This window comes from Strongylocentrotus purpuratus, unplaced genomic scaffold, assembly GCF_000002235.5.
Source record: "Strongylocentrotus purpuratus isolate Spur 01 unplaced genomic scaffold, Spur_5.0 spur5_scaffold_8, whole genome shotgun sequence".
NCBI lineage: Eukaryota > Metazoa > Echinodermata > Echinoidea > Camarodonta > Strongylocentrotidae > Strongylocentrotus > Strongylocentrotus purpuratus.
Genome location: NW_022145614.1, coordinates 10,074,068 through 10,091,478, shown reverse-complemented (window position 1 = coordinate 10,091,478; position 17,411 = coordinate 10,074,068). Strand labels below are relative to the sequence as shown.

The window sequence follows — 17,411 nt, the reverse complement described above, 5'->3', positions numbered from 1 at the left end:
GAAATGAGGAATATATAGGAAAGGTGGTAGCTTTTTTAAAAGGCAGTGGAAGGTACAATGAACTGTGATGCTCAGCTATAAACATTAATTACGTATTAATTAAGTATATATCGAGTATTAGTTACGTTTTGCTATATTATCTATTAGTGACAGTGGTACTATCCTCGGTATAAATTGCTTCATTGTATAAATTGTATAAATTGCTTCATTATACGAAGAGAGGTTTTAACTAACGTCCTAACGTAATGAACTGATCGCAACTAATATTCAACCACTTCATCCTTTCTTTCCTAATGAATTCTTTAAAATAACAAGCCGAATAACAATACAGAAAATAACTACTAACAATTTACTGACATTGTTAATTGCACAACACAACGCTATTATAGGCTTTCGTCGATCCAACAGTAAAAGTATTAAGAGAGGACCAGTAACTACGCCCTCTCACATTGCCTGGCGGAAATCATCGAATGATCATCGAATGACGATGGAAACGCACTGACCTGTGGAAACGCCATTAAACCCAACAACAACAACTCCACCCTTGCCACTCCTTGAAAGCAAGTCGACTAGAAGAGAGGTATAGGTACCTGAGCTCCAGAGAAATTTTACTTTCTATCTTCAATTTTGCCGGACCAATCCCAATTTCTAAAGATGGTAAGTTGTTAAAATCATAATTCAATTTTGTTTCCCTTCCTGAAATGTGTTGCTTGTCTACAGTGGAGGGCTTCAATAATTAGGAGGTATTAATACACCTGTTTATCAAATTTCATTTAGTCATATTTCCCTCTCGAAACCCTGGTCATTCTATTCACCTATTAGGCATAACTGCTTGTCTGTGGTTGGAATCCAGTAGCATACATTGGTTGTTGATACGTAATTGGGCAAAACGGATCTGGTCAACGATCACTGCTGCAATATACTGTGCGACCCAGACAAAAACGATACCGAGAATTATCGATGTTTTACATAATTAACTACAATTATAAGGGCGCTGTATAGCTGTCGCCAGTTGTGTCTTGTGGTGTGAACAAACTTACCTTATTTTGCACTATTTCCTGCCAATCTCTTCTGAAGATTTTTGGAATATTTGTTATTTAAAGGTACTATGTCCCTTTTGCAGCCAACCTCGAATTCTGTAGAACTTTGCAGGAATTATGAATATGTCATGTATGTCCTATCTGTGAAATTTAAACGTTAGCAGTGTCCTCATATTTAAATTATGCAAGGAAACCCGTTTACTTGCTAGACTTCACTGTCAGACACTATTGAGTGAATGAATGGCTTTTTTCTTCTTTGGTAATAACATACATGAAAAGAGTTGTAAAGGGTACCTGAGCGTTTGTCTACATCAATAACCCACCTCTTGTGATGGCCAAGATTAAACTGATTGAATCTTTGCGCAGCATAAAACGTATGACCATTTGGTACAATTGTCTGAAAAACAAGACTATTACTTTTGGGCTCTATAGCTCTAAAGTCGATTTGACAACTAATAGTCATTATTCTCCCACTTGAAGACATTTTCAAGCCCCACCTTTTTTAGGGAAGTTCTAAATAAGTATTATCTTTCAAATGCAGTTGGAATTTAACTTTTTCATTTTTTGGCCTGCAAATGGGACATAGTACCTTTAACGACAATTATAGCAAGGTATGGATCTATTTCGAATCATCATTTTATGAGTTTGTATTTTGCTGACATTGTCGACTAACTATATCGTAGACACTTACACGGAAAAGCATATAAGGGGTCTACACCCTCGTAACCCCTTTCTTATGCAAAGTACTGACGCGGACTTAACAATGGAAGGCGTTCACGGATACTGCGGGACTGTTATGGAAGGCCATCACCGCCATAAACTTAACTAGTAACGTACACTATGAACATGACTGACAAAGAAAGCGGACAAAATATACAGTTCCTCAGGTGGACAAAGGAACATCCCTTCACTGCTATTATGTAAAAATGTGTAGAACAGGTGTCACATGCATATTCACCTTTTTACATAATAGCAGTGAAGGAATGTTCCTTTGTCCACCTGAGGAACTGTATATTTTGTCCGCTTTCTTTGTCAGTCATGTTCATAGTGGTAATCACTAAGGAAACAATAACGTACACTTAATATCCAATGATTTTGCATAGTAGTGTTTGCGTTACTCAACAGTTACGGTACTAACATGATATAAAGCTAACGTATACTTATTTTTACCATTATTTTACTTACGTAAACTCTTTAGTTTTCATTAACGCAATTGTTTATCTAATTTAGTACCGTCAGTAAAACACACTACCGTTAGTTTAATGTTGACCAATCATACCCATCGTTGCATGCCATAGAAATGCACACCGATCTTTATTTCTATAGCTATAGCTAGAGCTAGCTAGAGATAGGTGATACCATGGTGATACAGTCGTGATCGCAGACATAGGCTTAGGAACCGGGGGGGGGGGGGGCTCAGATATCAATGACCCCCCCCCAACGTTTTTGGCGGGGCTTATAGATATCATTGAGCCCCCAATTTTGTGGTGGGGTTAGATATCATTGAATCCTTAGGGGCTCAGATACCATTGAGCCCCCAATATTTAAGTGGGGCTCAGATATCATTGAGCCGCCCCCAATACTTATTGCGGGGCTCGGATATCATTAACCCCCTCCTCCCCTATCATTATATTCTAGGCATGAAACTCATGTATACCTATAATCTACAGACTTACCATTCAAATATAAACATTTTATAAATATTTATTTGGGGAGGGGGAGGGGGGCTCAGACATCGGATCTCGCATATCATTGACCCCCACAAAATATATTTGGTGGATCTCGGATATCAATGAGACCCCCAAATATTTTCTTAGCGGGACTCTGATATCATTGACCACCCCCTCCCCATATTTTTTTTGGGGGGGGGGGGGGGCTCAGATATCTTTGACCCCCCTGTTTTGGTGGGGCTCAAATATCATCAGCCCCCAATTATTTTCAGATAACATCACGGAGCCCCCCGATATTTTTGTGGGGCTCGGATAACATCATGGAGCCCCCTGATTTTTTTTTGAGGGGCTCGGATATCATGTGTAGTCCTGTAGAGTGTAGAAGTTTTTCAGACCTGGAAAAGTTGATAAGTACAAGGTTTTTTTGTTGATTTGTGTTCTAGGTGGGTATTGAAGTAAATTCAGCTTGGTTGGCAGCTTGGCAACCTTGAGCAACTTTTTCAATAGCCTTTAGCATAATCTTCTAATTAGCATAAAAATTATGTGCAATATGTAATAATGTTGCTAATCTCAATCCAGGGAGCCGGAAAACATGGATAATACGACTTTTCAAGGTTTTTTTTATGACAAGGAATTCATTTATGACACCAATTTTTATTTTAAAGTAATACAATTGTCTTAAATAGCATAATTAGCATAATATGTACAATATATGGACTTCATTGTCATTGTGTATCTATAAAGCCTAAAAATGGTGCAATGCAATATTGTAAATCACTTTTGGAAGATTAATCATTAATTCATGAGAAGATATTCCATGTATATGTAGTATAATTAGCCTAATTAGCATAATAATCTAATTAGCATTATGTGCAATATGTAATAATGTTGCTAATCTTAATCCAGGAAGCCTGAAAACATGGATAATATGACTTTTCAAGGGTTTTCTATGACGAGGAATTTATTTATGACACCAGGTTTTGATTCCAAGTAATGCAATTGTCTTAAATAGCACAATGAGCATAATGAGCTAATAAGCATGCATACAATATATGGACTTCATTGTCATTGTTTATCTATAAAGCCTAAAAATGGTGCAATGCAACATTGTAAATCACTTTTGAAAGACTAATAATTAATTCATGTGAAGATATTCCATGTAGATGTAGTATAATTAGCTTAATAAGCATAATAATCTAATTAGCATATATGTGCAATATGTAATAATGTTGCTAATCTTAATCCAGGAAGCCTGAAAACATGGATAATATGGGGGGGGGGGTGCGATTTTTAATTTTTCGAGGGCAATACAAAAAATTAAAAAAATTATTGGTCCTTCCTTCCCTCCCCCCTCCTCCCCGCTTATTCACCGGCTGGCTTTTTCGCAGCTCAATATCTTCTCACGAATTGGGCCCCCTCTTTGGCCCCCTCCCCTGCCGCCGGCTGGATCCGCGACTGGGTGAGCAGAAGACGAACTGTCGGTCAACATTTAGATTTTTTTTTCTTCAATCTGCGCTTAATTATACCAAACAAAATTAGTCTCATGCACATTGTTTATTAGTGTTACAGATGCGTCGTTAATGTTACACTATATGGACAGATTGGATAGATGTGTAAATCATTAAATCATAATCAGTATACGATGCGAAAATAATTCTTCTCCAGCTTCCGAAACCAACCTGGGAGACGCAATTACTCACTGCTTTTGCAAAATTTGTGCGTGAGATTTGGCTTTTGGTGAGTCTGGGACTCAAAAAAGCAACTTTTTCTATATATTTATTGCTCTACAAAACGAATCTGCCACAAACTTTAGAAATATGTGAGAGGAAGAGATGATACGGTACTCGCGTGAATTATATTTTAATTTATTTTTCACCTTATAAATGTACTCATTACTATTAAGAGTCAACGTTGAATTTTTCTAATCTTTAGCAAGTGTCTCATTTGAATGAAATATTGCTTCAGACCATGATTTCCGTCATCAAACAAAAATATAGTGTCCTGCCAGTGTCAAAAATGAGGTATCAATATATCAAGTTCAAGTTCAGTTTATTTCACATCCAATAAACAAACTTACAGCATTATAACATTCAAATACAATTATATAAAATGCAATATATATAAAATTTGATAAGAACAAATACAACAACAACAGTATTAAACACTAAACATGATTAATGGGTGGAGTAGGGATGTGAGGACCAGAAAAGGCCATTGGTTATCTAGGCTAGTCCCCTTTTTCTACAACCCCAAAAGTAAAATCTTCAGTAATTAAAAGCAAAATATTGTCAATATAGACATTACATTAGCTAAGACATACATACACACATACAAAGGACAGGCAGCATTAATAAAAGCTAAAAAAGTACATTGTAACTTGATATTTGTTTGTGTTTAAAATTACGCTTAAAACTAGACAATGTCGGACATACTTTGAGAGAATCTGGTAAGTTGTTCCAAATAATGGATCCTTTATATTGTATTACTGTTCTTGACAAATTATAGCGAAATGAAGGAACAAAAAGTTTGTTTGAATTTTTAGTACTATATTGATTTATATATCTATTAAAAATAAAATAATTGTTAAAACAATCAGGTAAGATATGCACATCTGACTGAGCTTCCGGGGGTCGACCACCCCCTGGACCCCACGTCAATTTACATCTGTGTTTCCCCTTTCTCGCATCCCACACACAGCGTGGTGTCTCTACCTCAGTGGCGGATCCAGGGGGGGGGGGGGGGCCCGGGCCCCCCCCCCTTGAGAAAAAAATCATGTAAAATCACGTGATTTTTACGATTTTGGGGGGTTGGGCCCCCCCTGGCGCTCAAGGGGGGGGGTGCAAATTGAATTTTTTTGGGGGTTAAAAAAAAAAAAAAAATGTGCTCACTACCCCCCCCCCCCCCCCCCCCACTGAGCGAATTTTTGGCCGGCGCGTTTTTCAAATTTTCGGAGCAAAAAAAAAAAAATTGTGCTCTATACCACCCCCCCCCCCCCCCCCCCCCCCCCCCCCCCCATTGAGCGACTTTTCGGCCGGCGCGATTTTCAAATTTTCGGGAGCAAGAAAAAAAAAAAGTTGGGCCCCCTCCCCTAAGAAATCCTGGATCCGCGCCTGCTCTACCTGATCGTAAATACTTTAGCCCCCCTCCCCCACGCATAATACACTGGCAACATTTTTGACACTGTATGCGACAAAATGATTGTGATTCAAATTGATGCAAAGATTTTTTTGAATAAGCTCTGCTTTTCAGCAGAACCTTGTTTTTAAAAACAATTTTTACAAATCTCAGCTATGCTTACTGAGTTGAGACGTTCCATTCAATTTAAAATACTCTTCAAAGAATACACTACTCCTAATCTGAAATTGATCTTACAGCGCAGTGGCAGAATTGCGCCATGCTCTTTGATTAATTTTTAATGCATACATTACAGAGGAATCATTGCATAAAGCGTTAGTTCCATAGTTCCGGATCCTTGAGAATTTTGCCGACGGTAGAACCATCAGACTTGAATTTATTCCCGGTCACTTTTCGGTGAAAAGTGAGTTTTCGAAAATGGGACGTTAGTAACATAGGATGGTCAGCCAAACGAAAAATCTTATAGGCTACAACTCACCGTCCCTTTTCATTTTCAGGATGGTTCTCGGCTGAAATAAACGTCCGGTCTGTAAACGGAACGAAATAGTGTGTCGTGTACATGGGAAATAACAGAGAGGGAATATCTAAAGTAATCGGTGGAATAACAAAACATTCACAGCTAGGGATGATAAAGGAAAAGATGAAAGGATAAAACAAGGAATAACATAAGGAATTAAGATAGAAGAGGAATATTATTGATAGAAGGATAACAGAAATGATAACATAAGAAAGAAGAATGTGGAAGGATAAAAACGGTTTTAGAAACACCTACCCCCCGGATAACCACCTCTAGGACAACAACCCCCTAGGACAACTACCCCCTAGGGCAAACACCCTCTAGGACAACTACCCCCGGACAACTACCCCCGACAACTCCCCTCTAGGAGAGCTACCCCGGACAACTACCCCCGGATAACTATACCCAGCTAACTATCCCCTACGGCAACCATCCTTTAGGACAACTACCCCCGGACAACTTTCCTAGGGGTAGATGTCTGGGGGTAGTTGTCCTAGGGGTTAGTTGTCCGGGGGTAGTTGTCCTTGGCGATAGTCGTCCTAGGAGGGTGGTTATCCTAGTGGTGGTTAATCAGGGGTGGATGTCCACGGGGTTGGTGTCCGGATACGGATAAAAAACAAAGAATAACATTAGGAAAGACAGAAGAGAAAATGATTGAAGGATTGAAGTAAGGATAACAAAGAGAAGCTTAGAGAAGGAAAAAAATAAAATTGGAACGAGATGCTAAAAGGAGTAACATGAATGGGGTCACAGGACTCCGAGTCATCTTACTCAGAAATCGAAATAGTCTACAAAATAATGAAGATAAGATTATTGTGCGAGGACCGCGTGAAGGGCGACTAAATTATCCGTCCTGTCTGCTCTACCGTCCCTTTTCGAAAGGTCCCGAAATTAGACGGCACTACGACGGTAAAAGGCCGGTAAAAAAAAAGGGGGGGGGGGGTAACCTCCGTAGTCAGGACTTGACGAGAACACAAAGTAACCCGGTAAGTCCAGGGTCTACAGGAAACTGCTCCGATTACTATGAAGTTTCGTAGTTGATCACGGAAGCAATGCGGAAAAGCTTCAACGGCCGTTCCTAATAAATATTCATACCATCACACCCAACTGCAAAGTATTATGCTTAAGCAGTTTCTTGGACCATGTAAAGAAGGAAACAAGCAATGAAATCATCCCTGATAATCTAATCACAATGTAACGGCATAAGGGCCTACCCATGTAATGGTATTTTTTCTCTTTGAGGTTTCCCTTTTACGTTGGTGTATAATAATTCAATGAAGCAAAATACGGCATTTGACAATACATGTGTAGTTCGCTCTATTAAATAATGCTCTTTTAATTTCGTTTATTTCTTTTTCTTTACAGGCTGTCCAATTATTTTTTACCGAGGAGCAAAGAAAAGGTACGAAAAAAAAAGACTGACTTTATCAATGTTTAAAGTGGGAGACCAAATCTATTACAAGAGGGTGTTATACAACAATCTTAAACATGATACTAGTATAGCAGTAGAGTGTAAGCTCTCGAAGAGCATCAAAGGAAAATAAGATCACTAAAGATGTGAAAATAACAGCTGGTCTTCTCGGATAAACAAAATTCTCGTTAACATGAGAGGATATTGGTTGGGTGGTTGGTTGGTTGGTCTGTTTGTTTTACCTGAATGCTAAGAAAGCATGTTTGTGCTTGTAAGTATAGCAACCAGGGGACCGACTGCTTTCAATCCCCTCCGAGGGACTTGTTGATGAGTATTAATGCACCAACGCATCGACTTGGTTTCGAACACGGGACCTCCCAGTTATGAGACCACCGCTCTACCACTGCATGAGCCATCACGCCTGCTTGCAATTTGAAGATTGCAATACTGAAGAAATCAAGCAAAATAACGCCTAATGATGAAATCAAATTCTTATGCAATCCAATAATTTCTAGTCATGTAGAAGTATTTGATTTTATTTCGTAATTGCCAGTCTTTCGCTAGTTTATAAAAAATATATTATGTATGTTACTCGATGTTTCCTACAAACATCTTCTACTCCTTTCCTCCCCTGTCTTACTGACACCATATTTACACTTTATTTTTAATTTTGTTATTTTACATCTTTTAGTATTCAAAAGCTCCTTCAAATCAATAGACGCGGATGGCGATGGCAAAATCACTCCTGAAGAGTTGAAAGCAGCGTTTAAATCAATTGAAATAGACTTGACTCAGGAAAAGATTGACGAAATGATGAGTATAGTTGAAAAAGATGGTGAGTTTATAGTGAAGACTTAGGAATGACAACGAAATAAAAATGATGAAACTGACCACAACACGTAAATTGAAGTTTAATAATCTATGACATGTTTTATTTAATATGGGTTGCAAAATCTCTAAAAGAAGTTTAACATGTAAACAATGAAGTCTGTGATTATAAAAACAGTCAATTGGGGTGCTGGCTTTTTTATTCCGTGTTGAGAGTTCGTCACACGACAGGAAGCAGCCTGAAAAGGGGATGTCTTTAGGTGATTTTTAAACGATATTTCAAAGATGTTTAATTGATACTTTTCGGTTCACAAAACATATACCATGGACTCAAGAATACTTTCAATCTATTACATAATTGATGTGAAATACAATATATATATATATATATATATATATATAAATCAATATATATAAATCAATTGCTAGCTTGAACATCTTTTCATGACGGGTTATACAAGAGGTCATCAGGTCAACAATAATTGTAGTAAAATGTAAAACTAATTAAAATAAAAAAGTGTAGTACACAATTATATTTTCTATGGTGAAATAAGAGCTTGCCATTTTGATTTGCAATACATTGTTCTTCTTTATACGAAGTAAAAAGCATTCTTTTGGGACAGTCAATGATTGGCTTGTTTTTCTTGTTTATGCACAGGTATATACATTGTTTTGCTATTGTTAACATGTAATTAATTGTTATACTGTGTGGGTGCTTTTCTAAATGTCCCACTATAACTGTGATATTTCATCAAGGAAAGATAAGTCAAACATGGACAACAAAACGTTGGTTTAATTCCAAAACGTCTGATCATAACTACATTACAATTGCACATGTTCTAAAGTTTCTTAATTTTGGCAGCCAAACTTACGTACATTCTGGTGAAGGCTCTATTTTCACTTTGCAATGCCTTTAATTAAAAAACAGAATATTATGCAGAACTTTAATCTGGAACTCTAGTTTTTTTGTTTCAATACTTTTATTGGTCATGATTGTTCGTACCTTACACAATACAGTATCACCCAAATCATACTCGTTTCTTGTTGACGAAAAGAGCTGAGAGATTGCTCTCTCTTTATTTCAACATAAAAGTGTTTACTTTTTATCACCTTAAAGGTATAGACCAGATCTGATCATGCTATTGCATTGTGAAAGAAACGTTGTGGAATCGATCAGAAAAGGTCGATCATCTAGCATATAAGTATTGGTGTGTACTGCAAGGTTCTAGAATCATCAAAATGATACGAAATTTAGCCCAGTCTTGGTAAAGTTGCAAGCACCAGGCGCGGATCCAGGGGGGGGGGCCGAGCGTGCCTTGCCCCCCCCCCCCCCCCGCAAAAAAAAAAAGAGAAGAAAGGAAAAGAAGGGAAAGGGAAAAGGAGAAAAAGGGAAAGAAAGAAGAGGAAGAAGAAAAGAAAAGGGGGAAGAAGGAGATCGGGGGCCGAAAGGGCCTTGCCTCCCAGGCTGTTAACACCCCCCCCCCCAATCAAAACAAATAAGAGAGAAGGAAGGAAAGGGAAAGAAAAAAAAAAAGGAAAAGAGGAGATACTGGCGTACTGATAGGGGGGGGGGCTTGGGAGAAGTCAAATTCAAACGTGGTTTATTTCTAATTCCACAACGGTGGATTACAAATAATGCTGAAATGACATAATTTCCGAAATTTTTCCTCACTTTTTAGTAAATTATACGTTTGTATGTGTTTCAGGGCTCAAATTAATTTTTTGTCCACGGGGGCTCTTCCCCCGAAAAAAGAGCCCCCGTGAGCCTTTTCACGGGGGCTGTTTTTTATACAAATATCCATTTAATTGGTACCTATGATACTCTTCAATTATTTGCTATTTCGTCATTATCATTTCAATCAGCATTTTCCCTCTTACAAATTTACAAGCTACATAGCTGTTACTGGCCTGTGTATATAATAAACGCATACAACACTGATCTTTATGATGTCTTTAACGTGACATATCTTCTTCTCCCCTTGCAAACGAAAAAGAAAACATGGTCATTAAAAGGGATTAAGCGACAAATAATGATTGTGATTCAAATTGATGCGAATATTCGTTTGAATAAGCACTGCTATTCACCCGAAACTTCTTTGTAAAAACAACTTTTACAAATCTCAGCCATGCTTACTGAGTTGAGACGTTCCATTCAATTTAAAATAACCATTACATAATACACTTCTCCTAATCTCAAAGTGATCTTACAGCACAGTGGCAGAATTGCATGGCTGAGATTTGTAAAAGTCGTTTTTACAAAGAAGATTATGGTGAAAAGCATTGCTTATTCAAAAAAAATCCTTGCATCAATTTGAATCACAATGATTATTTGTCGCATGGTCCTTTTATTAAATAACCTTGTTTTCTGTTTTGTTTGCAGAGGGAGAAGAAGCTATGTCACGTTAAGAAATCATAAAGATCAGTTGTATTATGCGTATATTATGATACCAGAACAAATGTTGATTATCAGAATGTCATTTTGGAATACCTCTATACAAATACCACATTGTCTTTAGTCCGTATTAGTATGTTCCAATATAAGGCTATTATTCTTTATTTAATTCAGTATAATGCTTTTCCTCAAAAATAGTTTTGCTATTTTTTTAGGGTCGAGGCGCTAAGAAATGGTTTCAAATGTACATTACACGAACCCTGAACCGTTGCAAAATGATGGTGGTTCTCTCTCTCTCTCTCTCTCTCTTTCTTTATCTTAATTATGCATTATCAACTACATATAAAGCAGCAACCAAAAACTTAGGGTTATCTGAGAAAGGTGCTAAAACGGCGCTTCACTTCCCACCGCCCCCTGAAAAAAATAAAATAGATTAGTAGTCCTCCTCTCCAGAATCCACCTCCCCCCCCCCCCCGCTTTAATATCACATTTTCACTTGGCAGCCCAAGGGGGCCGGGGGTGGGAGGAGGGGGTTAAACCCCTACCCCCCCCCCCCCCCCCCCGCCGTAGATCTGCCCATGTTACCATATCATTCCACGACATTTTGGTCTTCCTCTTCTCCTCAAAAGGGACTTTTAGATTTGCGTGGACGTGGACGTGTTACGTCCTTTTAAGGCACTGGCAATCACATGTGACGTCCTTTTAAGCACTGGCAGTGCCTTAAAAGGAGGTCACACGTTGCAGTCCACGTTCTCATCGTGCAAATCTAAAAGTCCCTAATATTGATTTACTGGTCGAGGTTCATTATTTGCTGACAACGAAAAACTTCTCCAGGCCATGACCATGTTTCTGCCCTTGCCCGATCGCCTCCAGCTCCAGCAGACATGGCGCGGCAGCGTGCACACGCACCGCTACTAACGGCGCAGTAGGCCTATAACCACTGCTGACGCCGGCACTGCACTGCGAGCTGAATCGGTAATAATAGGCCTACTCATAAAACGAGAAATCTTGCACGCTAATCTTAGTTCCATTTCATTGGTTTAAGGTTTGAAAATTGAAACTCAATATTGTGTTAAAGTTATAACAGAAAAGATTATCTTTGTTTTATAATTCCACCGGGGCGATTTTTAATTCTGCAATCGCCCCCGTGAGCAACCTGACGGGGGCGATTTTGTAGCTCACGGGGGCGAATCGGTGTATTTTGAGCGCTAATGTGTTTGTTGGAAAATGACAAATTTCTAAATTTACAGCCAGGCCAAAAATATGATTCTTGAGATTCCAACATGTCAGGGCCCGAGGTACGGCGGGGATCGAGAGCCTCGAGCCCCCCCCCCCCACTTTTCTTGAAAAAGTATATTAAAGAGAAATAAAATAGAATGAGAGCAAGAAAGTGAGAATAGTTAACTGCCAGTGTTAACAAAATAATGAGGCATCAAAATATGCTCATCTGACCGTGATTAAATGCCTAAAACCCTTAAGCTTCCCCCTTGCCCCCTGGATTCCATCTAGGGGGGGGAACCTGAATTCAGACGAGGATTAAGAGTCGAGAACTGTACAACGAATCGTTTTCTTCCTCTAATGATTAAATGAAACGTAAAAGCTTCCGCGCTTCGCGCGGGAGGGGGGGGGGACCTGAATTCAGACGAGGATTAAGAGTCGAGAACTGTACAACGAATCGTTTTCTTCCTCTAATGATTAAATGAAACGTAAAAGCTTCCGCGCTTCGCGCAGGAGGGGGGGGGGGCTGAATTTAGACAAGGATTAAGAGTCGAGAACTGTACAACGAATCGTTTTCTTTCTCTAATGATTTAATGAAACGTAAAAGCTTCCGCGCTTCGCGCGGGAGGGGGGGGGGGAACCTGAATTCAGACGAGGATTAAGAGTCGAGAACTGTACAACGAATCGTTTTCTTCCTCTAATGATTAAATGAAACGTAAAAGCTTCCGCGCTTCGCGCGGGAGGGGGGGGGGGAACCTGAATTCAGACGAGGATTAAGAGTCGAGAACTGTACAACGAATCGTTTTCTTCCTCTAATGATTAAATGAAACGTAAAAGCTTCCGCGCTTCGCGCAGGAGGGGGGGGGGGGCTGAATTTAGACAAGGATTAAGAGTCGAGAACTGTACAACGAATCGTTTTCTTTCTCTAATGATTTAATGAAACGTAAAAGCTTCCGCGCTTCGCGCTGGAGGCGGGGGAGGGGGGGGGGGGACTGAATTTAGACAAGGATTAAGAGTCGAGAACAGTACAACGAATCGTCTTCTTTATCTAATATTTTAATGAATCGTAAAAGCTTCCGCGCGGGAGGGGGGAACCTGTATTCAGACGAGGATTAAGAGTCGAGAACTCTACAACGACTCGTCTTCTTCCTCTAATAATTTAATAAATCGTAAAATTTTCGGCGCTTCGCGCGGGGGGGGGGGGGGGGGAAACTAAATTTAGACGAGAATTATTTCCGAGAACGGTACAACGAATCGTCTTCTTTCTCTAATAATATAATGAAACGTTAAAGCTTGGGAGGGGGAAACTCCCCCCCCCCCCGCATTACGTCACTGTTGGTCACCATTACGTACCAATATTTGGCTCGCACAATTTCAAATTTGGGCCCCCCCCCCCTAAGAAATCCTGGATCCGCGCCTGGCAAGCACTGTACACAAAAAGATGTATATGGGACTACGAGGTCTCTATCCAGTCCAGATAGATAATTTACCAAATAAATCAATTAGTAGGCGGTTTCCCGGCAAGCATTGTATCATCACGTATTAGTCAAAACATAGTATTTCACATGATTGGTCATTAGAGCTTCCATTTCATTTTTTGAGAACACGGCGTTTCCAAAACTGGTCTCTACCTTTAAGATGTCTCAACTCATTAGGCATTCAGTATTTAAGTCAATTATCGGATCTAATCTTCGTGCATTGAATCGAGCAGTAAGAATGCAAGATGAATCACTTTTCGAAAAGGACTTGTGTGAGAACTAAGAAGTCTATTTTTCTTCATTCGGCTAGGTAGCAGAACTGTAGACTTTTCTGAGATTTTGATGAAGAAGGCAGAACAGATGCGCGGGAAAGGAGCACAATACTTTAAAGCTTTCGACGCCTTGGACACGGATAAAAGCGGATCCCTCAGGTAAGATGGACAGTGATATAGTGATAGGGTAGTCTTAAGGAGTGAAGGGGTATAAGAAGGGTTGCTTTCAAAGTCTTTTATGAGGATGGCAATAGATGGAAGAAAAACATCCAATGGATTGTCCGACCAAATTTCCGCTATTGGAGAAATGTGGACAATTATGGGATCAATTTCTTGCTAAAGACGTTAAACAGCGTGTTCGGAAACCAAATCCCTGAAGATGACCCTCCCGCTCCCATCCCTCCACCGCCCTTCCCTCCACCGCCCTTCCCCCGTCCCCCTCTCTCAAACTCTCAACCAAACAATACTAGCTCCAAGGAAAACTACGATCTACCACCTGGGAGAACATACCCTATAGGATAGTGCAAACAGAATAGGTGTTTTAGGGATGACAATTATCCGGGTATCAGTAAATTTGTATCACGGGTTTATAGTTGTCTGGATAGTTTTGTGTTTTCAGTCAGTACCCGGGTCGTGATTGTCCGGACGGATGGAGATGATTATTGTGCTTGTTATGCTTGTACAAGAGTAGATAAATGACCTTATCTTTATTTTCCATATGGTATGGTCGAGATCAGATTTAGCACCTCTATGCTGGATCAATATTCAATACATTTAAAAGAATATTCGATAATTTAGTCAATGACTTCAATGGAATAATCCAAATTTGGAAAAAGTGAACTCAATATACTTGTATTTTGCTAATTATTTGCTTGCAGTCCTGAAGAGCTGCGTACAGCGTTGTCAGCATGCACCGATCCACCGATGACGAAGGAGGAAATCGATGCAATCATCAAGAAAGCCGACGGCAATAACGACGGTGAAATCCGCCGTGCAGGTGAGTGCATTTTGGAATGATATGGGGAGGGGCACCGATCTTACTCTTTAAATGAAATACGAATTTGAAAGGCTGCTGATCAGAGGAAGGGTATGGGAGGGGGTCCACGCGTCTTCTTTTGTCGTCCCTTTCCTCCAACTTCAAAACCTCAGTCAGCTGACAGTATAACAGATTCTTATCACACAATGAACCTTCGATAATATTGGTCCAAAAAATTTAGACGAAAGACTATAATGCATGGCTGATTGTCAACGAAACGGAGTTGAGTCTTTTGTCAACTCTGTTTTTTGCTCAAAAAGGCAGGCAGCCAGTGAAAACGAATTCGTTTAAGGAAATCATGGAAATGCAAGCATTAATAAACAAACAAAACGTTGTTATTCCTGGCGCATATTTCCTGAACTTTCTAGGAATGTGATTTTCTCTTTCAAATTCAAATACCGTTCGCAAAATGACTTTTGGGTTCCCTTTTTTCAAATTGTTTGTTAATCATTCATGCATGAAATATGCATCATATGTGTTGCATTAAATGAAAGAAGAGGATCTAAGCTTTAAAAATATGTGTCATTAATTATAATTGTGATTAAAGGTAATACAAAGTTTTGGGAAATTTTGAAAATTGGGTGGATCGTGATTCTTACAATTTTGATATATTTGGATGCCCCTGTGGATGTATTATAAGCACTAGAAAATTTAGCCCCTAAAACACTTCTGCTTTCGAGAAAAATTGAATAAAAAATTTACCGGTGCTCCCGGTAAATGTTGATAAATTTCAAATAGCGCCTACGGCTGTACAATGGTAGCTGCGACCATGAAACTCTCAGAATATGTAGTTGTGATATATAATTTCCAAACGGGAACAGCTAATCGGTCGATTTTAGTAAAAAACATTGTTTTATAGCTTATTAATTTTTGACCTTGAGAGGGAGCTATACATCATAAAGAGTTTATTATTTACAATTTCATAACTTTAGACTCGATTTCAACCGCGACAACGATCACTGAATATTGTAGAATCGCATATGCTTCCAATATGTTCATTTGAACCAAATTCATGACCCCATACCAAAACTTTGTATTACCTTTAAGTTATGATAAAAAAAACATCGATAATTCTCGGTTTCGTTTTTTCTCAGACGCACTTTAGTATAGTCTAATAGAGGTAACTTGCTCTGACGTATATACATGTAGGCCATTTTTTGGTGAGGGGATGCTACATGTACGCTTTGCGTTGACTCGTTTCTTTTCATTCACTGCATTTTTGTCCTCTCCTTTTCTACCATTCAGAATTCGTGAGGATGATTCAATCGTCATATTAAAGCTACTCTGTGAAGATGATGAACGTTATCTTCTACTTCAACATCGACAACTTGTTCTTTTTATTTTCCTTGAGGAATCTCCGGGAGAGGGTTACATAATCGTCTCGTATCATTTTCCTTATCTTGATTTTATCATGTTCCGGTGGTTTCTTTTTGAGCTGTCACATTATGTTTGGTATGGTTTGTCTTTTTTCAAAGAGTGGTTCGAAATTCACTTCACATTATTTCTTTACATTTTAATCATTATACCAAGGATGCCTTTATAATGTTTGTGTTCTCCTTCCAGGAATAAATGTTGCGTTTTTCCATTTCTTCTGAAAGCCAACTATTGGTATTGCATTAGATGATATCTTGTCATCATGATTTTGTTTATTCGTTTTTTAATTTGAACATAGTCATCGTGACTGTGGTAAGGAAGAAGGTCTAACACCAAAGAATATCCATGTCCGAAAAGTGACATGGTACACAAGGGAGAAGAGGAATTTAACTTTCCTAATTCTTGATAGGCGGTAAAAGCACTTATCTTAAATTACTTTTAGGTCTTCCATGTGGAGGTGTCGTGGGCCATTCACTTGATTCATTGAATTAAATTGAATGGTTTATTGAGCAAACTGAAAACGGCAGCATGAGGGCTGACTATACATTCATTTTTATAATAAAAGCACATGTAATGAATAGCAATGTTAAAACAACTATCACATAACACTTGCAAGAATAGAAATTAATAAGAAAAAACATTATGACCTAAAGAAAACCTCTCAATCTGTGACTCTAGGAAGATTAGAGCCATTTGATAATGTAATGGTCCTATAGAGCTATTCATCTGTATTTTTGTTAAAGTAATTACAATTATTGTTATGTTCATGTGTATGTACTATGTTTGTTTATACGGAAAATGAAACCAAACCAATCCAAGGGATGAGAGCCCGGCACTAACGTCCTTTGGCAAGGCATTAATCCATATTTGCCACTCTCCACCCAGGTGTAAATGGGTTCCTGGCAATTGCTGGGTAAGGAATATTGCAGGGCCCGTAGAAATAGTAGTATTAATACTGATGTTGCTAGCCTGAGTTAACAAAATTGCTTTTATTATCATTATTATTAATATTATTATCATATTATGGCGATATTACATAC

At 38.8% G+C, this 17,411-nt stretch overlaps 1 protein-coding gene across 1 annotated transcript; it reads left to right on the top strand.

The window, feature by feature from the left end:
• Positions 1-546: 546 nt before the first annotated feature.
• Positions 547-16,376, top strand: spec2c (protein). The gene is given in 6 exon segments (NM_214604.1): positions 547-657; positions 7,728-7,764; positions 8,465-8,608; positions 14,000-14,120; positions 14,840-14,958; positions 16,243-16,376. Coding segments are annotated over 6 exon segments (456 nt in total). The 5' UTR covers positions 547-654; the 3' UTR covers positions 16,275-16,376.
• Positions 16,377-17,411: the final 1,035 nt, after the last annotated feature.